We start from the raw sequence: 23,827 nt of genomic DNA on the forward strand, positions 1-23,827 counted from the left end.
TTGAAGTTTATTTATTATTGCTTTTTTTAATTATTAATTTATTTTGTTTTTTAGTTTTGTTATTATGTTTATTATATATTTATTACATAATTTTTTTAAAAATATAAAATTTTTAGTTTTTTATATTTTAATTTTTATTAAATTATTTAATATGTAAAAATAAGAGTTTTCAAAATAATATTTATATTTATTTAATTAAATTAAATATTTTCATTTATAATTAACTTTTAAATTAATATTAAATTTAATTTTAAAATATACAAAAAATTTTAAATTTGTATAAAAAATTAATTATTATATTTATAATTTTTTATTTAAAAAAAAAAAAATATATATATATATAAATAAAGATTGGATTTAATAATATATATTAAAATATATAGAAACAAAAATTATATATTAAAAAAAAAAATATTGTTAAATTAAAAAAATTTATTGAAGTTATTTTTAAAAAATAAATTAAAAATAAAAAAAATAAAAAAAGAAGATATTAACATATATATAAAAAAAATAGAAATATATAAAATTATAAATTAATAATTAAAATAATTTTAAAAAAAAAAAAATATATCTATTTATTAATTATAAAATATGTATTTAAATAAATAATCAAAAATAAAATATATTAAAATAAATAAATAATTAAAAATATATAAAAAAATATTATTATAAATATATAAAAATATATAAATATTTAATATATAATTTTATAATTATTATATTTATATATTATTAAATATTAATAATAATTAATATTATAATAAAATATTTTTTTAAATATTTTATATTTTGATTATAATACTATATAATTTATATATTATATTTTTTTTATATATTTTTCTTTATATATTTCTTTATTTCATTACTTTTTACTATAATTTTTTTTTATTGATTAATTAAATGTTTTTAATCTAATCTTTAATTTCTATTTTCTATTTTATTAATACTTTATATTTTTAATGTTTTATAAATTATAAAATGATATATAATTTTTAGTTTTTTAATGAAATCTTATGTTTTTATATTTTATAATAATTTTTTTAAGATAAAATAAAATAGGTTTATCTTTAATTGAGAAATAATTTTTTTTTTTTATTTAAATAATTTAAAAATTATAATAAACTATATATTTTTATTTAGATATTTATTTATTTTTTAATGAAATACTAAAATAAAAAAATATAATATACAAAAACAATTTATAAAAGAATATAAAATGATTTTAAATAGTAAATAAAAATAATTATATGACATAAAATAATAAAATTAAAAAAATACATCTAAAAATATTAAAGTAATACAAAAAAAAAAATAAAAAAATAGAAAAAAAATTTATAAAAGAAAAAAAATTATTTAATAAATAGCTATATAATATATATTTAAATTTATCACAAATTATTTATAATTATAATATAATATTTTTTATCTCTATTAATAAATAGGAAACCTATTTATATGTGATTAATTAAACATATATATTTATTTTATTTTTAATTATAATTTTAAAATAATGTAATATACTAATGTAAATCTATAATATTCAGCTGTCTTAAAAGAAAGTTCAAATGTATTAAATCAAAAATAACTTTAAAGATAATGCTTTTAATATAATTATAATAAATCGTCTTCAACTGTTTCATGTCTTACAATTAATTATAAAAACTAACTAAAAATAATTGCAAATGACATCGAAGGATAGTTGATGATCGAAAATATATTCGCCCTTTAATTAAAAATAGAGAAAATAATATTGACATTATTTCTAATAATATGTAGTTTCGGAATATATGCTTTTTTACTAAGAAACAGTGTCAGACTTAGATTAAAATCTCTATATATTTAAAGTAATTCCTTGAAACAATGTACTCATTTTTTGATTAAAAATAACGATAATACATATGAAATACTGAAAAAATAGAATTTTAAATATAATAATTTCGGATTTGTAAATAGACATTTAAAATATGAATATAATGAAATAAATTAAGGATTTATTCCAGTTTATTATAGAGAGGTGGAAAACTATACTTTGTAAGAATTATTTTAAAGACACAAAGTTGAATTTAAAAATAATTAAGAGGATATTTAAAATAGAAAGGAAAAATATGGATTGTGTAAAATACATATACCGATTCCAACCCTTATAGAATATTTAGTACGTGTATTGACGGAAGTTTTCTTCCTTTTTTAATATATTTCAATTGCCATTTGGATCGTGCAAGGATATATTATGTTCGCGATTGTCATTATTTTCACTTCATTGATTACTGCGATAGTTAATTATGTAATCTTGAGGTTATCGTTGACTAAATTGAGAAAATTTGCAGATATTTCAATTAAAATAGATGTTTATAGGAATGGTAAGTAAATTGTTTTAGACTCTAAAGAATTATTACCTGGAGATGTGTTCCTTTATTAAAATAAAATGCCGATTCCATGTGATTCATTACTAATATAAGGTGATGTTTTAGTAAACGAAAGCTCTTTAACAGGTGAATCGATTCCTATCCCAAAAGTATGCATATAATAAGCTGATAACTAACTAGAATTATTCAATTTTAAAAATATGAAAAGGCATATATTATATGAAGGAACTAAAATCATATAAAAAAATGATGAAATAGAGACTTTAGGATTAGTTTTAAGAACTGGTTTTTGTACTTAAAAAGGATAAATATTTAGGTCTATGTTATACCCAAAAGCAATTGAATTCGAATTTTATAGAAAAGCAATATATTTTCTTTTATCAATAATTTTAATTTCTGTAATTTTTTATTTTATATTTATTTTTAAAATGTTATAAAACTTAACTGTTATTTTGATTATTTTTAGATTTTTTGATGCCATAACATGGATTATTCCTCCTGCTATGCCTATTTTTTTTGCAATTTGCTAGTCTATGGCTTTAGTTAGGCTTGGATATTCGCACATTATTGCTGTTGATCCATCTTAAACAGTCGTCGCAAGTGAAATTAAATTAATGTGTTTCGATAAAACAGGCACTTTGACCAAAAATAATATGGATGTGATTGGCTTTTGCGATTTTAACATTGGTGAGTTAATCACTAAGTTGCCTAATTAGATTAAAGAAGAAAAATAAAAAGCTCTTTTATATGCCTTTGGGACTTGTCATGGAGTGTATTTGGTTGAAGGGGAACATTTGGGAGATGAGTTAGATGTTAAAATGGTTGAATTTTCAGGATTTAAGATCAGGAAAAGTTCTACGTGTAAGTTAGAAGCTTTTAATGATAATTTACTGTTGAAAGTGATAAAATAATGGGAATTCGAGAGCTAATTTTAGAGAATGGGGTGCTTAGTTTAGGATTAAAATGGCAAAAATTACGCGTTTGTAAAAGGCTCGCCAGAAGTCATCTAAAAAATTTGCTTAAAAAATTCTTTTGATAATTAAAAATATCAAGAAAAATTAAGCTTTTTCACTAATTTGGGATATAGAGTGATTGCTTTTGGATATAAAGAATTATAATAAAATACAAATTTAAGAAACATATAAAGAGAAGAAATCGAAAATGATCTAATTTTTTTGGGTCTATTAATTTTAGAAAACAAAATAAAAGAAGATAGCGGAGAAAATATATTAATATTAAAAAACGCAGGAATTAATTGTAAAATTATATCTGGAGATAATCTTTTTACTACTGTTAAATGCGCAAAAGATAGCTATGTATTAGATTGTAAAGATAATATTATAATATGCAATTCACTTTAGGATTCTTTTTATTAAAATAAACCTGATGAAAAAATTGATATTACTACATTATTATACAATAAGTAAATTAATTTTAAGTTAGTAATTACTGGAAATATGCTTATAGATATTTAATAAATTAGTAATTAAAAATTGCTTAAAGATATTCTCTAAAATACCTTTGTTTTTGCCAGATGTAAACCTGAATAGAAAACTGAAATTATTTATATGCATTAAACTTTATTTAAATAAAAAATTGGAATGATAGGTGATGGTGCTAATGATTGTTCTGCTATTAAATAAGCAGATTTAGGTGTTTCTTTTTGTGAAGCAGATGCATCTTTTTCTGCGCCATTCTCTTATTAAAAAAAATCTATTAATTGCCTTCCTATTATTTTAGCAGAAGGGAGATGTGTTTTAACAAATATGATTGAATGTTATAGATTATTATGTTACTGTTAATGTTTTTAAATATGCAGTATCTATTATATTACTTTATGAATATAGCTATTATTCTAGCTTTTAATTAGTACATTCAAATTATTTTATTGCTATTCCTTTATTAGCATTTGTTTCATTAAGTAAGCCTTTAAATAAATTAACCAAAATTAGACCTAATTACAATTTATTAAATAAAGAGAATGCTTTCTGTATGATAGGATAGTTTGTATTAGGATCATGTGTCTTTTGGGATGTTATTTACATTATAGACAATAAGATTTTTATTAGGATATAAAATCTTTAAAAAATGGAAATGAATTTAATGATAAAAACATCGCTATTAGCATTATGTTTTTAGCAATTAATATGTTCTTTTTAGTGTCTTCGATGGCCTATTATACTTCCTTACCTTTTAAATAAAGAATATATAAAAATAAGACATATTTTATATGGATGTTAATGTTTTTTATATTTTCTATTTTATAATATTTACTTATTGATGTTTTTGGTATTAGTATTTTTAGTATTGATAAAGAATTATATAATTAAAAAATATTTTTAGTTAAATAATTGGTTATTGTTCTTATTTTTAATATTCTTATTATAATTTGGTAAGAATACTTTATTAAATAAATGTATGTGCTTCCGAAAAAAATAATGAGATTAGAATTATGAAATAAAAATTATTATATAATATAGATATATATCTTTTTATTTTTTTTTATATTTTATATATAAATATATAAATATATATTATATAATTTTATAATATATAAATAATTTTTTTTTTAATTATATTTTATATATAAATAAATATAAATATATATATATATATATATTTATTTTATATATATATATTTTTTTTATTACTTTCTATTATTAATAATTAAAATCTTTACTATTTTTTCTAATTGTAATATATTTTTTTTTTTTTTTACTATTTTTTTATTACTTTATATATATTTCTATATTAATTTTTTATATACAACATATGTTTTATTTTATTCTAATTTTTTTTTTTTTATTTTATTTTTTAAATACTTTAACTTTTTTTTCTAATAATTTTCAAACTAAACTTAATTTTTTTATAGATTTAAAATTAATTTTTTTTTTTTATTTTTTAATCAGATAATATAAATAGCAGAAAATATTATTTTGTCAAAAATTTTATTATATCTTACAAATTCTTTAAAACAATGATTATAAATTATTAATAATTACAATTTAGAAATAAAATAAAGCCATTATATTTTTTATGTATAAAATTTCTTTATATTTTAAATAAAATTAAATTACTAATCTTTTATAAATTAACTTTATAAAAAAAAGTTAAAAATTAATAAAAAACACTAAAAAAAAGTATATTTTACTCTAATAATAATATTCAAAGTATTATATATATATAAGATGCCCTAAATTATTTTTTTTATTTATCAATTAGAGATTTAATTTATAATATTTTAATTCAAAATATTTTATAAAATAAATAGAAACTATATATATAGTAATAATACTTTATAATTTTGCATATCAAAATTATTGATAATGAAGATTATTAAAATTTACTTGACAAAACGATAAATACTGATTTTATAATTAATATTATTCTTTGGTTTCCTTTTATTCAAGAAATTTAAAAAAAATGGAATATAAAATTAAAAATATTAAAAAATAATAACTTACATGAAAAAATAAAAGAATAAAATATATTATTTGCAAATTTAAGTTTAAAAAATAAATTATACATTAGAATATGTTAAAATATAATATTTATAATCCGTAAAAAAAAATATTAATTTTATTTGTTTATTATGTGTTTTAAAATTTCAGATGTATTAAAAATTAGATAGATATGAAAATATATATCATATGTAGTATAAAAAAGAAAATTATAATAAATTTTAATAATTATTTTTTAATTTAAAAATATGTTTTATTTAATTTTATTTTAATATATTTAATTATATAATAAATTATGTCTAAAAAAAAAATTTTATTACAAAAAAATAAAAAATATAAAATAAAAAAGATTAGTTAAAAATATTTATATATATATAAAAAATTATGTATTAAATATTGTATAATAATTATTTTTCTATATAAAAATAATCATATCCTAAAAATATTTTTGTAAAAAATTTTTTTATTAAATAATAAAAATCAATATAAATGAGATCCACCGTATTCTCTATTAACTTTGTATAAATATATAAATAAATATATAAATAATTAAATATTATATATATTTATATATTTATTATTTTTGTAATTTTTTTTATAATTTTTAGATATACATGTTGAATAATCTTAATAATGTTATAATTTTTCATTTTTTTTCTCACAATATTGTAATAATGTTTATTTTTATCATTCCAATTTTTAAATTAATCTCTATTATAATGAACTAAACAAATATATTTTATTAATAAAATAATTAAATTTTAAATTTAACCCCAATCTACATTTAAATTAATCTTAGGCTAATATAATGCTCCTACTTGTTATACTAAAGGATTGTATATTTTTTTCTTTTCTCCTTTTTTAAAAATTAAAAATAAATTAAATAATAATTAGTTTTTTTATTTTACTCTTAGATTTATAATTACCCTGGTGTATAAATTTTTATTATGGTTATTAATAAGCATTTTAATTGTTTATTAAATTTTATTAAGAGTTTTTTGATGGTAATTATAATTATTTTTAAGGTGTCCTTGCATGTAATTACTAATTTTATTATTGTGTTTTTGAAATATGGTGTTATTATTCGTTATAGTTATTGTTATTTTATTAATTATTATTATTATTATTATTATTATTATTATTATTATTATTGATTATTATAGTTCATACTATTTTAATTTAAATTTTTATTATTATTATCAATAGGCTAATTATAATTATTTTATTAATTAGAAATTATGTTATTACTTTAAATATGCTCTTATTAATTATAATCATTTAAATTATTATCATAATTATCATTTTATAAATTCTATTATTATATATTATTATTTATATTTTATTAATCATTTTAAACTTAATAATTATATTATTATTCATATTATTAATTTTTTACTAAACGAGTTTTCTAATTTAAATATTAATTATTTTTATAATCAAATTAATTATTATATTATTATTACTATTATAATTATTATTATTATAATTATTATTTTTATTATTACTATTATTACTATTATTACTATTATTACTATTATTACTATAATTATAATTTTTATTATTACTAATATTACAAATACTATTATTTCTATAATTATGGTTATTAATATATTTCATTTATTATATCTTAATTCTGATAATATAATTTATTATTATTATATTAGTTTTAATTAAAGTTTTGTTACTCTATTTAATCATTTTATTATAAATTTATATTATTTTAGTATTAATTTTAATTATTGTGTATTAATGGCTATTATATTACTAATATTTCATTTTTCTAAATTTATTATTATTATTCTTAACTTGGAGCACTTTGTGTTTAATTTTATATATTTTTATTATAATTATTATTATAATTTTATATATCTTAATATTTAAGAATATTAGAACTTTTATTTTCTCTATTAGGTAAATTTTATTTATATTATGTATTTAAATCATAATTCATTAAATTATTTCCTTTTTGAATTTTTCTGAGATTCTTTTTCTTGCTTCGTAATTTTCTGTAAATAAATCTAGTGAATCTTTCGCATTGTAGTTTTCTTATTTTTATATTTAATTTTAAGCTTAATAATGTGGTTCGGCATATTTTTAATAATGAAATTCATGAAATAATGGATTTCTCATTTTTAAATTTAAATTAGAATGCCTTTCAACTTGTTATTTTGTTTGAAAAAAATATAGTAATATAAGCGTATTTTTATTTACTTAAATTTGGATCATTTTTTATTGTTTAATTTATAAATTCATGTTAATTTAATTTTCTATCTAAAGTAGCATATTTTGGTAAACTTCCTTTTTTTTAAAAAAAAATTATAATATTTCGAAATAATTATAATCAATATTATTTTAATTTGTTAGATTTTTTTTTAAAAAAAAAATCAACGCTTTTTATTATTTACCATTTATATGGTTTGAATTTATTTCTCGTACTACTTAGGAATTAATTTAATTATTATAATTTATTTGAGGACTTTAAAAATTCATTTTTAAATTTATTTATTTTTAAAACTGTTAATTTTAATAAATATATTACTATTTTTATTATATTGGAATTTTTTAATAATACAATATATTTTTTAATTTTTTACAAAAATTAATAATTTAATAAATATTAAATTATTAAATTATTATATTTAATATTTACTTTATTTATTTCATTAATTAATTATATAAAAATTATATAAATTAATATATATAATAAAAATATTTATTAAAATAAATAAATATAAATATAAATATAAATATATAAATAAATATTTTTTTATGTTTTTTATATTTTTTATATTTATCAATTTTTCTTTAAAGTTTTATTTTTCTAATTCTATTAATTAGAATCTATATTTAATTTATAATTTTATTTATAATAATAATTAGTAGCTATATTTTTAATAGATTTAATTTTTTTTTCATAATTTAAATTTTATTATGATTTTGAATATATTTTTTTTTCTTTATAATCTAGCTTTAAGATATGCTTTTTTATTTAATATAATTTTAAAAGTTTTCAGTTTTATATTTATTATTTATAATAGAAGAATAATTAAAATATTAATTTTTACTTATTTTTATTTATTGTTTTTTTAATTATTATTTTTAGTTTTCCATTTACTTTATACACTCCAGCATTTTTTATACTTTATTATTTTTATTTTTTTCTAAGGGAATATTTTTTTCCTAAGACGATTACATATAAAGTTTCAAATGATTATATATAGGCGAAAGTTTAAAAGTTTTGTAATTAGCTACTTAATCTTTAAATTTTTTAAGAAATTTTAATTTACAACTTCTTTCTTCTATTATATTTCTTTCAGCAATTTTAAATAAGTATTATTTTTCCTAATTTAATTACTATTCTTTAATGTAGGAAGATTTAATATTATTAAAACTGTTACTTATTTGTATAATTATAGAAAATAAATAAATAAAAATCAAAGTATATAAATATATAATTTACTTTTAAAAATTAATATTGTTTTAAGAATTTTAATATTAATATTTGTATTATATTTATTAATTATAGTCTAAAGAATCTTCTTATTAATTATTTTAATTTTATTAAACAAAGTTGCAAATTTATTTTTGAACAAATTCTCTTTTATCACTCAATATTAAATGTTATTATGTATTTTTATTATCTTTGTTTAAAAAATGGTTTTAATAAATCTACAAAAAAAAAATATATATATTTTATTTAAAAAAAAAAATTAAAAAAAAAAAAATACATAAGCGGGAAATCTAAGTAATATACAATCATTAGAAACAACCTAAGCTTAAGTTTATCTTTCTTATTTCTGTAAAATCTCATTTTCTCCAAAAAACTAATTAGGGCCTAATAGCATAGTAGGAATTCTTTTAATTTATTTATTTTTAATAAAGTAATTATATAATTAATAAAAATTAGAGTTTTCATTAATATCCTATATATATAAATAAATATATAAATAAATATATAAATAAAAATATATATATATATATATATATATATATATATATATATTTATAAATTATATATATTATTTAAAAAATATATTTATTAATTTATAGTCTTATATTTTTTTCTATTTACTATATATCTATATACTTTTTTTGTATTAAAATTTAATTAATTTCATATAAATAATAACATTTTTTAAAAAATTTTATAGTTATTATTTTTACTTTTTCTTAGATATATTTATTATTTTTAATAATTCTTGAAATTTCAATTTATCCTTTAATAATATAATAAAGGTAATCTGAATTATAATCTTCTTAATAAACTATAGCATTTTTCGGTAATTAAATTTCTGTTAAATATTTAAGATTATTTTTTAATTTTTATTTAGAAAAATTTTAAAATAAGGCAGAAGTTTATAATAATTCTATTTTTTTTCTTATATCTAAAAGTGATATTTTTAAATTAATTTTTAATAAATATCACAACTTAGATATATTAAAAAGCCATTTTCTTTACACAAATAACTTTGAGAATTATAATCTTTATCTTATTTATCAAATTCTCCTATAGTATCGCCTATTTTAAGTACTTTGGTAAGTTTAAAATTTAAGAAATTTTTATATATTACATTCATGAGATATTTTTTATTATTTTTAGTATCAAAAATACCTGTCGGATTTTCCATTTTATTTCTAATTGAAGATTAAGAATTTTAAAAAGTAAACGAATTTCGATCATTTAATGATTATTATTTAGTATTTGCTTCTTATATTTTTTTTAATCTCCTTCTTTTTTAAAGTTTACGATTTATAGTTTCAATTAAAGCATTATGATTTTCAGAAAAATTATTATATAAAAATTAAGATGAATGGTTAGATATCTTTTAATTATTTTAACTTGTAGTTGATAATATACTTTCTTTTTTTTATAAATTTAATTATTTTTTTCCAGAAAAATCAATGCTTATATTCTTTCGAGAAGAAATAAAATTAAATGAAGGAGTTTTATGTTTTGAAGTTATAGAACATACTGAAGATTAACTACTTTCTATATAAAAATTATTTTGAGTTTCATCTTAAAATTCGTTTTCGATTTTTTTCTCTTAAATAAATTCAAGTACTTCTCCTTATATAATAATATAGAAGTTTTTATCTAATGTTTACTATTCTTTTTGTTTTTTTTATTTTTGTTATATTAATATTATTTTAAAATATTGATTTTTTTTTTACAGTTTATTTATATGATTTCAGATTATTAAATTTCTTTGTATTTTAGATTTTTTATAATTTAAGAATATATGTCTTAGCTTATCATTTATTTTAGTTATTAGAAAAAAAGTAATTAATCCAAAAATTTATAAATAAATTTATAATCGTAAATATATTTTTAATCTTTTTATATTAGTTTAGCGAATAACTATTAAAATATTTTTTAAAAATATATAATATGTATTATAAAAAGGTTATTATATATATTTTTACTTAAGAATGTTAATAGTTGTTAATATCTAATAAATTTTAGTCAATTATTTCAATTAATTTTTTATTTAAGATATTTTTTTAACTTTTAGAATTCATTCTTTTAATTTTTTATTAACTTATTGTTAGTTTATCGATTATATAATTTGTATTTATATAAGTTATATTTGATAGCATTTTTTATTAATATATTTCAATATATATATATATATATATATATATATATATTATATATTTTATATATTTTATATATTATTTTTTTTATTAAAATTTTATAATTTAGTTGCGATAATATATGTTTTATTTTATTTTAGTTTGTAAATGATAAATTATTTTTATACATACATATATTTACTAATATTTAATGTTAAGAAAAATTAATATTGTAAAAATAAAAAAAAACATTTATATATATTTTTTGTTTACATAATCATTATTTTTTTAATTTTTTGTTTTACTTAATACATTTTATTATCATGGTCTTTTATTATATTATAAAAATAATGCCTTTTTTCATTAATTAGTATTAACTTTTTTTTAAATTGCCATAAATATTATAATTAATTATAGAAAAATATATATATTTGAATAAAATTAATGTATCTAATGATATTTTAATTATATTTAAAATTTTATAATTAAAATAGATTTTTTTTTTTTTTAAATAGATATAGAAATTAAAGTTAATAATAATTTTATAATAATAATAGTTAATATATATATATGATTAAAAAAAAAATATTAATTTAAATTAAAAAATCAATTTTTTTTTTTAGGAAAAAACTCAAATGATTTTTTATGTATTTTATGATATTATTTTTCCAAACTATATCCTTATTTTTTATAAAAATTTTCTTTTTCTAATTTTTAAATACGAGTTTGCAAAAAAGCTAAATATTATTTTTATTATTTTTTTATTTCATCTTCATTTAAATGTTATTATAATAAATTTTATTATTTTAAATTTTCTTATTTTATATTAGAATTTTATATAGTTGATTAGCTAATATTAAAAGAAGTATTTTAAACTTAAGAGTTATGTATATTTTTAATATTTACAGGTGATTCAATTCCAAGAAGTAAATTTTTATTCTTATTAATTTCCGAAATATCAATATATATAGTATTAACTGATTTTTTCGATTACTTTTCTTGTAAAGCAATTTTTTTTTAAATTTCTTAATTATTTTTATTAAAGTTTTCTAGTCTTTTATAATAGTTTTCGGCCATTTTAATTACTTTAGAATTTCCAAATTTTTTTTGTTCATTTTTTTCGTTTAAATTTTAGAAACTTCCGAATGTATATTATAGTTTTTATTATATATTATTTTGATTTAAATCTTAATGATATATTATAGGATTACTTTTTTTTATTTTATATGAATCTTCATTTATTATTATCCCATTTATATTTATTGCTTAATTTATGTTTTTTAAAGGAATATTCTACTAGTTTTCTATTTAATGATTTTGGTTATTTTCATTATTATCATTTTAACTTATAGATGGTAGAAATTATGATATTTCGGAATCTAAATCTTTTTGTTCCATAAATGTGGTGTTTTAGGATAATTTTGGGCCTTTTTCTACATTTGGAAATACCACTTTTTATAATAATTATTGGAGGTTTTCAATATTCATTTTTTATTTAACTGATAGTTTTTATTTTATATATATATATATAAATATATATATATATATGTTATATAAATATATAATTAATTATTAATTTTTTTTTTTTAAATAAAGAATTTCAAAAATCAATATTTTTTAAAAAATTATAATGAAATTTAATTTAAATATATTTAAGAATTTTTATTTATTTTAAGTTTAAAAAATTAAATAAGAATATCAATAAGAATTCTTAAATAAAAAATATTATTTAAATCACATCAAATTTTTTTATATAAGGCTTTGAAAGAAATATTTAACTTAAAATAATAATATTAGAAATATATAATAACTTAAAAAAAACAAAAAAGATATTAAATTAGAAAAAAATAATAATAAAATTAATAATTATTATGCTTATTATATTTTTAATTAAAAGATATTTGATAATTATATTATTATTATTTTATTTAGAATTTTAATATAGTTAATCTAAATAAATTTTTCTATTTATATATATATTTTTTTTTCCAAAGCATTTACTATATTTCGTGATTTTTTTTTTTAAATTATAATTTAATTATTTTAATATAAAATAAGATAAAAATATTTATGTATTATATATTAATAAAGAAACAAATCTATTAAAAGAAATTATTAATTATATTTAAATAAAAAAAATCATATATAAAATAAAATAAAAATGTAAAGACCAGAAGAAGATTATGATTATTTATTTAAAATTGTAATAATAGGTAAAATAATGAAAAAATAAAATAAAAAACAATAAAAAACTCATAAAATAGCATTAAAATCATTATAAAAAAACTTGAAAAATACATTTAAAAAAATAAATAAATAAATAAATATAGGAGATTCAGGTGTAGGAAAAACAAATATATTATCCCGTTTTACTAAAGATGAATTCAGTATAGAATCAAAGCCAACAATAGGTGTAGAATTTGCAACCAAAACTGTATTGAACGATAACAAATTAATAAAGGCTTAAATATGGGATACAGCAGGATAAGAAAAGTATAGAGCAATAACTAATGCTTATTATAGAGGAGCAGTAGGTGCTTTAACATTATTCGATATAACTAAATAGAATACTTTTGATAATTTATAAAAATGGTTAAATGAATTAAAAGAAAATGCAGATCCAAATATTGTAATTATGTTAGTAGGAAACAAATGTGATTTAAATGAAAATAGAGCAGTCAAAACTGAAGATGCAAGTGCTTTTGCAGAAAGAAATTAACTTGCTTATATTGAAACTTCAGCATTAGATTCTACTAATGTAGATGAGGCTTTTTAGAGGGTTACAAGAGGTATTATTTTAGTTAACTTTTATGTATATTAATTTTTATTTTTTGATTAGAAATATATGATAATTTGAAAAACAAACCTGAGGAAAAAAAGAAATTTAAACCATATGGATAAGGATAATAATTTGATATTAATACTAATAATAATGAATAAAGTTAGAAAAAAAAAGACTGTTGTTGAAATTTGTTGGTAAATAACAATTTATTAATGTTTGAGTTTTATTTTATATTTTATATATAAATATATATATAAATTTTAAATATAAATATATTTATTTAAAAAAAAAAGATTTTAGTATTCTTTGAGAATATTTTTTTTTGTAAGATTATTATATGTATATATATACATAATAAAATAAATAAATATGTATAATCATATATATATATATATATATATATATTTTTTTTTTTATAAAATAAAACTTTAATGTATTTTTAATAGTTTTTTTCTTTTATTAATTTACTCTAAAAATTAAAAATGTTTTAAAAGATTATTTTTTTATTTTAATTTTTTATTATTTTAATTTAATATAATAAATTATTATTTACATATCATTATTATTTGTATTTTGTAATTTTTAATTTTAATATTTAAAAATATAATAAATAAATTAATATATTAAAACAAAAATTTAAACAATAATTTTAATTCATCAAAATATTAAAAAATATAAATATATTTTAATATAAATAATCGAAATATTTTATAATAAATATTTTATAATAAATATAATATAAATTTAAAATTTTATAATAATTATTTTTATATAAATATATATTATTTTATTTTATTAAAAAAAAATCAAAAATAATTATAATATTGAGGAACCAAATATATTATTCTAAAAAAAGATTTTTAAAAAAGATAAAAATAACTATTTATTTTGAATACAAAAATTATTTTTTTTTTAAAAAAAAAAAAGAATATGTATAAAATTTAAATTAAAAAATCAATTGTTTATGCATTGTGAAAAATAGTTATTATTATTATTATTATTTATTAATTTATTATATATTTATTTCTAAATATACTTTATAATTTTATATTAACTCCTTTTAATATCTACTTAAAATAAGTAAAAGTATTTTTATTTATAGGAATAAAAATAATTTATATAAATGAAAATTAAACGTATTAAAAGTTCATATAAATTGTTTAAAAATGTGTATATTATATAAGTTTGAATAAATCCATTTAGGAAAAATATTTATTTTTTAATGTTTATTTTTATTTTATAAATTCATTAAATAAATAAAAAGTTTAATTTCTTTTTAATTTCTCCTTTTAAAATTTTAAAAATAATGTATATGTAATAGTTAAATTATTATATTTTTTATTATTTAAGAAGTTAACTTGCTATTTAAAAATTATTTATATATATATAAAGAGTTTCATATCATTTATTATATTCTGATTTTTAATTTTTTTTTTTTTTTTTAATATATTTAAATAATTTAAATTATGTCTATTTGAATTTAAAAAAATATTGAAAACTTAAATATTAACCATCAATTTTATTTAAATGTTTTTGCTTTATTAGATAAAGTTCAGTTTAATAATTTAAATTGTTGTTCAATCTGTCAAAAAAAATATTTATATTATAAAATTTTTCACATTTATATATAATTTTTAATAAAAAATAAATTGATATTATTTAATTAGTATAAAAAATATTAAAAAAATGAAATTTATAAAATTCTTAATTAGACAATTAATTCATTTTTTATATTTAAAAGTTGAAAAAAAATATAAATAAAGCAAATAATATATTGAAAACATTTATAATTTTTATTTATTTATATAGGAAGTTAGTATTAGATTTTTATTTAATAAAATAAAAAATCCATATATATATGTATATATATTGTATTTTAAAATGATTAAATATACAAATAATATAAAAATAAAGTAGAGTTAAAAATAAGAAAAATTAAAATCGATTTATATATTTAGTCTCTAGTTTAAAAAAAAAAAGAATATAAATAATTAATATATTTCACTCAATTAATTATAATTTATTTAAATAATAAAAAAAATACAAAAAATAAAAACAAATTAAACTCAGTATAAAAATAACAAAAATGGCAAAATAAGACTAAAAACTCTAAAAAAAATAAAAGCTTTAATAAGAAAAGGCAATAAAAGTAAAAAACAAAACAAAACAAAATAAATATACAAATAAATAAATAATTAAAAAAAAAGCCTGTTGACTCATCATCTGACTCAGACTCATCTGAAGATGAAGTTCCAGTTAAGGCCTAAGTTGTATAATAAAAGAAAGTATAAAAAGCTGACCAAAAGATATAATAAAAAATCTAAAAATAATAATAACCTTAATCATCATCTGACTCTTCTGAAGAAGACTCCACTCCCTAATAACCTGTTAAAAAACCCTAATAATAATCTTAAAAAGCCTCTTAAAAAGTCGCCTAAAAACCCGCGATTGCTGTCGCTTAAAAATAATAAAAAGTAGTAAAAAAAGTCGAAACATCTTCTGATGATGATGATTCTTCTGTTGAAGTTGTGACTACTAAATAATAAACTAAAGCAGTTTAAAAGCCTGTTGTTGTATAATAAAAAACTTAATAAAAAACATAGACTAAATAATAAACCAAAAAGAATCTTCCTCAGAAGATTCTTCAATGGATGAAGAAGAATCTCCCTAAAAACCAGTAAAAAAAACTTAATAATAAACCAAAAAAACTACTACTGTTGCCCCTGTAGCTTAAGTAGGTAAAAAAAATGGTTAAAAAGTACCTTCTTCAGACTCTTCTGATGAAGAAGAAGAATCTTCCGAAGAAGTTTAATAAACAAAGAAATAAACTAAGACTGTTACTAAGGCTGTGACTAAACCTGTCGCTAAATAAGCATCATCTGAAGATGATGATGAAGAAGAAGATGCTGAATCATCAACCGAAGAATAATAATAAAAAAATAAAATTCCTTCTAAAAAAATCTCTACTGAAGTAGCTTAGTAATAATAACCTAAATAATAATAAGCTCCATAATAAAATAAAGGAGCTTTTAGTAATGAAGCCATTATTAAAGGTATTTCTTTTGATGCTGATGAAAATGATATAGGTAATTTCCTTGAAGAATAATTTGGTGAAGTTTCCAGAGTTAATTTATTAAAAAATGAAGACGGAAGATCAAAAGGTCTCGCTTTTGTAAGTTTCTAAACTGAAGAAGGAGTTAATAAAGCTGTTGAAGGATCTGGTATTTCATTTATGAATAGAAGCTTATAAATAGAAAAAACTAAACCTAAATAAGATAGAGCAGGATTCTAATCATAAGCTTAAGGAACTGTTGATGATGAATCGACTACTATTTTTGTAGGAAATTTACCTTATTCAGCTGATCCTAATACCTTAAAATAATTCTTTAAAGACTGCGGCAATATTGTTGATGCAAGAATCGCTTAATAAGACGGTAAAGTAGAGGTTTCGGTCATGTAGAATTCAAAGATAGATCAGGTGTCGAAAACGCGTTAAAAAGAGCAGGATCTTAATTAGAAGGAAGACAGTAAAAGTCGATGTCGCAGCAAGAAGAATAATGATGGAGGTGGACGTGGAGGAAAAGGAGGCAACGGATTTAATAGAGGAAATAGTGGATTTAATAGAGGAGGTAATAATTTTAATAAAGGTGGTAGAGGAAACTTTGGAGGAAGTAATATTAAAATTATTTTATAAAAATAAAAAATATATATAATATAAAAATTTAAAGGAGGTGGTAATGATTTCTCAAATGAAAGAAAAGGTAATATTACAGAATTTAAAGGAAGTGTTAAATCTCTTTGAAAGTGATTATTTAGTAAACTTAAGAAAATAATTAATATATAATTATTAATAATATTTATTAGTTTGTTTTTTAATAATAATATTATATATTGGAGAATAGTATATTTATAAAAAAAATATATATATTTATATAATTATATTTAAATATATATATAATATATATATATATTATTTTATATATATACATATACATATTTATTTTAAATTTAATATTTTATTAATTATAATAATTAGTTAAAATAATCCATCATTCCTTTTTACTTTTTTATTTTTTATTAATGTTTTTCTAATTTATTTAAATTTATTCTTTAATTTTTTTTTTATCATTTTTTCTTCAATATATTTATTACATTTATATCATAACCTTTAGGTTTCAAACTTAAAATATATTTTTTTAATTTTATTATTCAATATAATTTTATTAATGATCTATTTTTCCTCTATTTTTTATATGTTTAAATACTCATTTTTTATTTTATAATTTTTTTTTTTAACTTTATCATATAAATTGACTTATATAAATAAATTATTGCTATTTTTTTTTTACTTTATTATATTATTTTTTTTTAGTCTATATATTATTATAACTCTTTTTTTTAGTTTATGCTACATATAACTATTTAAATGAGTATATATATGATAAAGATTACTCTAAAAATCATTATGTATTTTAATTTATAGGTTTTCTGGGTTTTTAATTTATATATAATATAATTTAAATTCTAATCTAAAAAATATTTCTGAAGAAAAAAATTACTATGAATGCAAATTTAAAGCATATAGATGTCTTATTTGTTATCTATTAAGTATAATTTTGTTGATTTTTTCATCTTCTACTTTTAATAGACTAAACGCAAAACTTGAATTTAAAAATCTATATTAATATATTGTAATTAATAATATATTTAATTTAATTAATGAAATAAATATGTTAATATGTTATATATCATACAAATTTATATGTTAATAAATATTAATGCATATTTGACTTAATTTATTTAAATTATTTTTATTTATTACCATACGAAGGTATTTCTAATAATTATAATTTTAAAGTTAATAAATATTTAAATTTGAATTTATTATTGATATAATAATAATTTACTTCAGAATATTGATTTTATGGATAAAAATTCTAAGAGTGACTTATGAAAATAATAATAATTATAAAGAAAAAAGAAGAGGAAATATAATTAATCTAGTTTGAAAAATTAATAGGCATATTAAATAAATTATTAAAATTTTAATTTTCAATATTTTAAATGAAATATAATTTTGTAATTATAAAAAAAATATTCATATAGGAATGTAATATTAAAATATTTGTTCAAGCAAAATTATATAAAATTTTCAATTACATAATATTAGTTAGCTTCATATTAAAATAATAAAAAAAATAGAGACAATTAAAAATACTGTAGAAATTAATATTATCAAATTACCCAAAATTTATAATCCATTAGCATATTATTCAATTTAAACAAAATATTAGTGTTGCAAATTTAATTTTTTTTTTAATTTTACACTTTAAAATAACCATAAAATAAAAATTAAATATTAATATAAACACTATACATTAAAATTTACACATATAAAGAATTAATAAATAAAAAAATATAAATAAAAAAAAATGCTAAATACAGTAATATTAATTAGTATCTTAATATTAGGTACATTTACCCATTCTAACCGTAAATGCGGTCACGACAGTAAAGAAATGTAAGACCACTATTAGAAAATGTAGGAAACTTACGAAGAAATTGAAAAATCAACCCATAAATAACGTATTCTTTAAACAAATAGCGAGGCAGAATCTATAAGAATAACTATAGATTATTCCACGATAGATAAAGTAGGCTTAGGAATAACATAATAATAAAAAAACTACTTAATAAATATTATGGAAGCATCCAAACTTTATTTCTAAAAACTTTTGAAAGTATACCCATTAAAAGGAAATAACATTTTCCCCAGAGGATGGTCTCCAGAATGTCTATAAGTTTAAGTCCCTTAAAATGATTAAATAGTAGGAGTTCCTAATTCTGATTTACATTTATACGTCATTTATACTAAATAAAATAGTGGTATGCTTGCAAATGCCGGTTTTTGTGCTATGGCTGATGTAGGAATACCTAGACCTACTTATGGAAGAGTTAATTTTAATTTATCGAATATGTTTAAATTTGGAGGAGATCCTGAAGTTTTCGAGAATGATTTGGAAACAACTGTTCATGAAATTTTACATGTACTTGGTTTCTCAGGAAGCGCTATGTACTATTGGATAGATCCTGATACTGGAAAACCTTATGGACCTAACAATAAAGAAAAATTGTAAAAAATAAAAATCTATAGAGGAAAATAAACCGCTCTTTTAACTTCCAAAAACGTATTAGAAGTTACTAGAAAATATTATAATTGTCCTACAGCTGAAGGAATGTAAATAGAAAATGAAGTAAAAAAATATTTATATACTTAAATATTAAAAAAAATATATATAAATTAGGGTGGTGCAGGTTCATTTGGTTCTCATTGGGAAAGAACTGTTATTTATAATGAAATGATGACTGGTGCTTCAGTAAGTACTGATAGTGTTTTTTCTATATTTACAATTGCTCTTTTGAAAGATACAGGTTTTTACCCTGAAGTAAATGAGAATATGGCTGATGATATATTCTGGGGAAAAGGAAAAGGTTGCGATTTCCTAGAAAACGCTTGCAAAAGTACAACCGAATACCCTGAATATCCTAAAAAATATAATGAAAATTAATGTTCGTTTGAATATGATGGAATCGGTATTGGCAGACCTGACTAATTTGCAGACGGATGTGCTATAGTATCCCCTTATTCAAATAGATTATGCACAAACCCTAATAGTGTACTTGATAAAAATTAAAAATTGCAAGAATAGGATAAATTATCTAATTATTCAACTCAAAGCAAATGCTTCTAGTCTACAGCTGTAAAATCATCATCTTAATATATTTATTCAGATTTATTCAGATGTCATTAATTTAAATGTTCCCCCGATGCCTTTCAAATAATTGTTATTTTCCCCGAGAGTTAATTATAAGTTATATGTGAAAAAGAAGATTAAGGACTAAAAAAGGACATCGATAAAACCGGCCAAAAAGTTATAGGCTAAATCACATGTCCTTAAGATTATAAAAGATTCTGTAATTATACCCCTATATGTCCAAATTTCTGTTCCGAAAAAGGAGTTTGTGTAAAAGGTTAATGTATCTGCCCAGCCGGATTCGGAGGAGTTGATTGTTCTATAAAATGCTCCGGTGTAGTAGATAATGCAACTTGTATAGGAAGCTCATGTCCTTCAGGTAAATTTTTGAACCCAGATAATACTTGCAAATAAGACTGTCCCTTAGGTTTATTCGGAAGGGCTGGGAAATGCGAACTTTGTGATGCTAACTGTTCTAGATGTACAGGACCATCAGCTAATGAATGTACTAGGTGTTAGTTTATGACATTTTTATAAGGAAATTAGTGTGTAGATAATTGTAATTAGAATTAAGGATTTTCACCTAATTATACTTTGGGTATTTGCTAGACATAGTTATCCAAAACATGTAAAGGAAATTGCGAAACTTGTGAATATGATAATTCTCCTTTGTGTAATTCTTGCAAAAAAGGTTTTTTCTTGAATGGTGATAATAAGGAGTGTTAAAGTTAATGCCCTTTAGGATATTTTGAAAACTAATAAACTTAAGCTTGTGAGAAACTTTAGTTAGGATGCCTTTAATAAAATAATTCAAATACATGTTCATAATGTGATACTGCTAAACAATTTAGATTAGGTTTAAATGGAAAATGTACTTTATGTAAGTAATATTGTTCTTAATGTAATCCTAATAATTTATCCTAGTGTTTTGTTTGCGAGGGAAGTAAATTAGTAAGTATTGATGGTAGTTGTGTAGATAAATGCCCTGATAGTAGTTATTATTCTGGTATATAAAAAAAATGCGAAAATTGCACTATAGGATGTTAATAATGCAATGAAAGTTAATGCAATAAATGCTTAGATGATCATTATATTAATTATAATAATAAAGGTTGTACTAAATGTTCTTCTAAATTTTCTTAATGTATATCCTGTGATGAAAACTAATGTAATAAATGTATAAATGGATACGAATTTAATAAAACTAAAAGATAATGTGAAGAAAATCCATCAGGAGAAACAACAGGTGGAAATACTGGATAAGCATGCTCTTAGGGATGTAAATTATGTTCATTTGGGAAATGCGTATAATGTTAAGATAGTTATTATTTAGATTATGTAAGTAAATAATGTGTAAGTTGCAGTAGTAAATTCAGTAATTGTTTAACATGTATGGATAATATATGCAATCAATGTACAACTGGATTTTCATATGATTTGAAACTAAAATAATGCTAAAAAATACCTGATACAGGTGGAAATACTGGATAAGCATGCTCTTAGGGATGTAAATTATGTTCGTTTGGGAAATGCGTATAATGTTAAGATAGTTATTATTTAGATTATGTAAGTAAATAATGTGTAAGTTGCAGTAGTAAATTCAGTAATTGTTTAACATGTATGGATAATATATGCAATCAATGTACAACTGGATTTTCATATGATTTGAAACTAAAATAATGCTAAAAAATACCTGATACAGGTGGAAATACTGGATAAGCATGCTCTTAGGGATGTAAATTATGTTCGTTTGGGAAATGCGTATAATGTTAAGATAGTTATTATTTAGATTATGTAAGTAAATAATGTGTAAGTTGCAGTAGTAAATTCAGTAATTGTTTAACATGTATGGATAATATATGCAATCAATGTACAACTGGATTTTCATATGATTTGAAACTAAAATAATGCTAAAAAATACCTGATACAGGTGGAAATACTGGATAAGCATGCTCTTAGGGATGTAAATTATGTTCATTTGGAAAATGCGTATAATGTTAAGATAGTTATTATTTAGATTATGTAAGTAAATAATGTGTAAGTTGCAGTAGTAAATTCAGTAATTGTTTAACATGTATGGAATAATATATGCCTTTAATGTACAACTGGATTTTCATATAATTTTATTGTGAAATAATGTTAATAAATCTCTAATTATTAATGCTCTTAGGGATGTAAATTATGTTCGTTTGGGGAATGTTAATAATGTTAAGATAGCTATTATCTAGATTATATAGGTATGTAATGTGTTAGCTGCAGTAGTAATTTTAGTAATTGTTCTCTATGTATGGAAAATATATGCATTCAATGTACAACTGGATTTTAATATGATTTGAAACTAAAATAATGCTAAAAAATACCTGATACAGGTGAAAATACTGGATAAGCATGCTCTTAGGGATGTAAATAATGTACTTAATTCGGTGAGTGTCTATAATGTTTAGATAGTTTTTATCATGATTATATAAGTAGAAATTGTATTAGTTGTAGCAGTAAATTCAGTAATTGTTTAAATTGTATAGATAATATATGTATTTAATGTACTACTGGATTTTAATATAATTATATTCTAAAATAATGCTAAAAAATCTCTGATACAGGTGTTAATGCATCAGGAGGAAACATAAAAGAATGTTAAATCGAATGTTTAGATTGTAGTTAATTATTTGGAGAATGTAAAAGATGTATAGATGGATTTTATATTGATTTCATATCATAAAAATGTTTAAATTGCACGAGTAAAATAGCTAATTGTGTAAAGTGCGATAGTCTTTAATGTTTTGTATGTGCTTCTGGATATTAATTAAACTTTTCCAGAAGATTATGTGTGAAAATAGACTCAGGAGTTAATTCTTCTGATACGTCTAGAAGAAAATTTACTACAAATAG

General features: G+C 17.5%; 3 protein-coding genes across 3 annotated transcripts, besides 46 other annotated features; all 3 read left to right on the plus strand. All coding sequences in view use genetic code 6, as the record gives it.

The window, feature by feature from the left end:
• The first annotated feature begins 449 nt into the window (after nt 1–449).
• Nucleotides 450–483: a microsatellite.
• A 116-nt stretch (nt 484–599) lies between these two features.
• Nucleotides 600–656: a microsatellite.
• Nucleotides 617–704: a microsatellite.
• Nucleotides 618–690: a microsatellite.
• Nucleotides 686–751: a microsatellite.
• A 66-nt stretch (nt 752–817) lies between these two features.
• Nucleotides 818–858: a microsatellite.
• Nucleotides 819–852: a microsatellite.
• Nucleotides 859–1,304: 446 nt separating the features above from the next.
• Nucleotides 1,305–1,350: a microsatellite.
• A 17-nt stretch (nt 1,351–1,367) lies between these two features.
• Nucleotides 1,368–1,421: a microsatellite.
• A 1,191-nt stretch (nt 1,422–2,612) lies between these two features.
• IMG5_111710 (hypothetical protein) lies at nt 2,613–4,207 on the plus strand (the record flags this gene model as incomplete). The annotated part of the gene is made up of 3 exons (XM_004034804.1): nt 2,613–2,764; nt 2,833–3,367; nt 3,806–4,207. 3 exons carry the CDS (start codon nt 2,613–2,615, stop codon nt 4,205–4,207), a joined length of 1,089 nt encoding a protein of 362 aa, XP_004034852.1.
• Nucleotides 4,208–4,877: 670 nt separating this feature from the next.
• Nucleotides 4,878–4,926: a microsatellite.
• Nucleotides 4,927–4,947: 21 nt separating this feature from the next.
• Nucleotides 4,948–5,005: a microsatellite.
• Nucleotides 4,974–5,014: a microsatellite.
• Nucleotides 5,015–5,141: 127 nt separating this feature from the next.
• Nucleotides 5,142–5,182: a microsatellite.
• A 409-nt stretch (nt 5,183–5,591) lies between these two features.
• Nucleotides 5,592–5,625: a microsatellite.
• A 422-nt stretch (nt 5,626–6,047) lies between these two features.
• Nucleotides 6,048–6,089: a microsatellite.
• A 259-nt stretch (nt 6,090–6,348) lies between these two features.
• Nucleotides 6,349–6,376: a microsatellite.
• A 544-nt stretch (nt 6,377–6,920) lies between these two features.
• Nucleotides 6,921–6,988: a microsatellite.
• A 152-nt stretch (nt 6,989–7,140) lies between these two features.
• Nucleotides 7,141–7,172: a microsatellite.
• Nucleotides 7,141–7,214: a microsatellite.
• A 57-nt stretch (nt 7,215–7,271) lies between these two features.
• Nucleotides 7,272–7,391: a microsatellite.
• Nucleotides 7,328–7,414: a microsatellite.
• Nucleotides 7,415–7,516: 102 nt separating this feature from the next.
• Nucleotides 7,517–7,568: a microsatellite.
• Nucleotides 7,537–7,578: a microsatellite.
• A 72-nt stretch (nt 7,579–7,650) lies between these two features.
• Nucleotides 7,651–7,692: a microsatellite.
• Nucleotides 7,693–8,431: 739 nt separating this feature from the next.
• Nucleotides 8,432–8,472: a microsatellite.
• A 39-nt stretch (nt 8,473–8,511) lies between these two features.
• Nucleotides 8,512–8,590: a microsatellite.
• Nucleotides 8,591–8,620: a microsatellite.
• A 95-nt stretch (nt 8,621–8,715) lies between these two features.
• Nucleotides 8,716–8,755: a microsatellite.
• A 769-nt stretch (nt 8,756–9,524) lies between these two features.
• Nucleotides 9,525–9,550: a microsatellite.
• A 201-nt stretch (nt 9,551–9,751) lies between these two features.
• Nucleotides 9,752–9,847: a microsatellite.
• Nucleotides 9,788–9,874: a microsatellite.
• A 1,253-nt stretch (nt 9,875–11,127) lies between these two features.
• Nucleotides 11,128–11,162: a microsatellite.
• A 282-nt stretch (nt 11,163–11,444) lies between these two features.
• Nucleotides 11,445–11,501: a microsatellite.
• A 675-nt stretch (nt 11,502–12,176) lies between these two features.
• Nucleotides 12,177–12,225: a microsatellite.
• A 691-nt stretch (nt 12,226–12,916) lies between these two features.
• Nucleotides 12,917–12,965: a microsatellite.
• A 597-nt stretch (nt 12,966–13,562) lies between these two features.
• IMG5_111720 (hypothetical protein) lies at nt 13,563–14,493 on the plus strand (the record flags this gene model as incomplete). Its single annotated transcript, XM_004034805.1, has 3 exons — nt 13,563–13,614; nt 13,732–14,190; nt 14,477–14,493. The coding sequence occupies 3 exons, from the start codon at nt 13,563–13,565 to the stop codon at nt 14,491–14,493; spliced, it is 528 nt and encodes a 175-aa protein (XP_004034853.1).
• A 24-nt stretch (nt 14,494–14,517) lies between these two features.
• Nucleotides 14,518–14,588: a microsatellite.
• Nucleotides 14,589–14,681: 93 nt separating this feature from the next.
• Nucleotides 14,682–14,714: a microsatellite.
• A 170-nt stretch (nt 14,715–14,884) lies between these two features.
• Nucleotides 14,885–14,962: a microsatellite.
• Nucleotides 14,893–14,963: a microsatellite.
• Nucleotides 14,964–17,765: 2,802 nt separating this feature from the next.
• Nucleotides 17,766–17,813: a microsatellite.
• Nucleotides 17,814–18,100: 287 nt separating this feature from the next.
• Nucleotides 18,101–18,175: a microsatellite.
• Nucleotides 18,102–18,180: a microsatellite.
• Nucleotides 18,104–18,175: a microsatellite.
• A 341-nt stretch (nt 18,181–18,521) lies between the features above and the next one.
• Nucleotides 18,522–18,568: a microsatellite.
• Nucleotides 18,569–19,587: 1,019 nt separating this feature from the next.
• Nucleotides 19,588–19,614: a microsatellite.
• On the plus strand, nt 19,590–23,047 carry IMG5_111730 (leishmanolysin family protein, putative; the record flags this gene model as incomplete). The annotated part of the gene is made up of 3 exons (XM_004034806.1): nt 19,590–20,437; nt 20,489–22,106; nt 22,185–23,047. Coding segments are annotated over 3 exons (3,327 nt in total), but the record flags the coding sequence as incomplete, so codon positions are not given.
• Nucleotides 22,181–23,062: a microsatellite.
• The last annotated feature ends 765 nt before the right edge of the window (nt 23,063–23,827 follow it).

This window comes from Ichthyophthirius multifiliis, assembly GCF_000220395.1.
Source record: "Ichthyophthirius multifiliis unplaced genomic scaffold scaff_1120509250913, whole genome shotgun sequence".
NCBI lineage: Eukaryota > Ciliophora > Oligohymenophorea > Hymenostomatida > Ichthyophthirius > Ichthyophthirius multifiliis.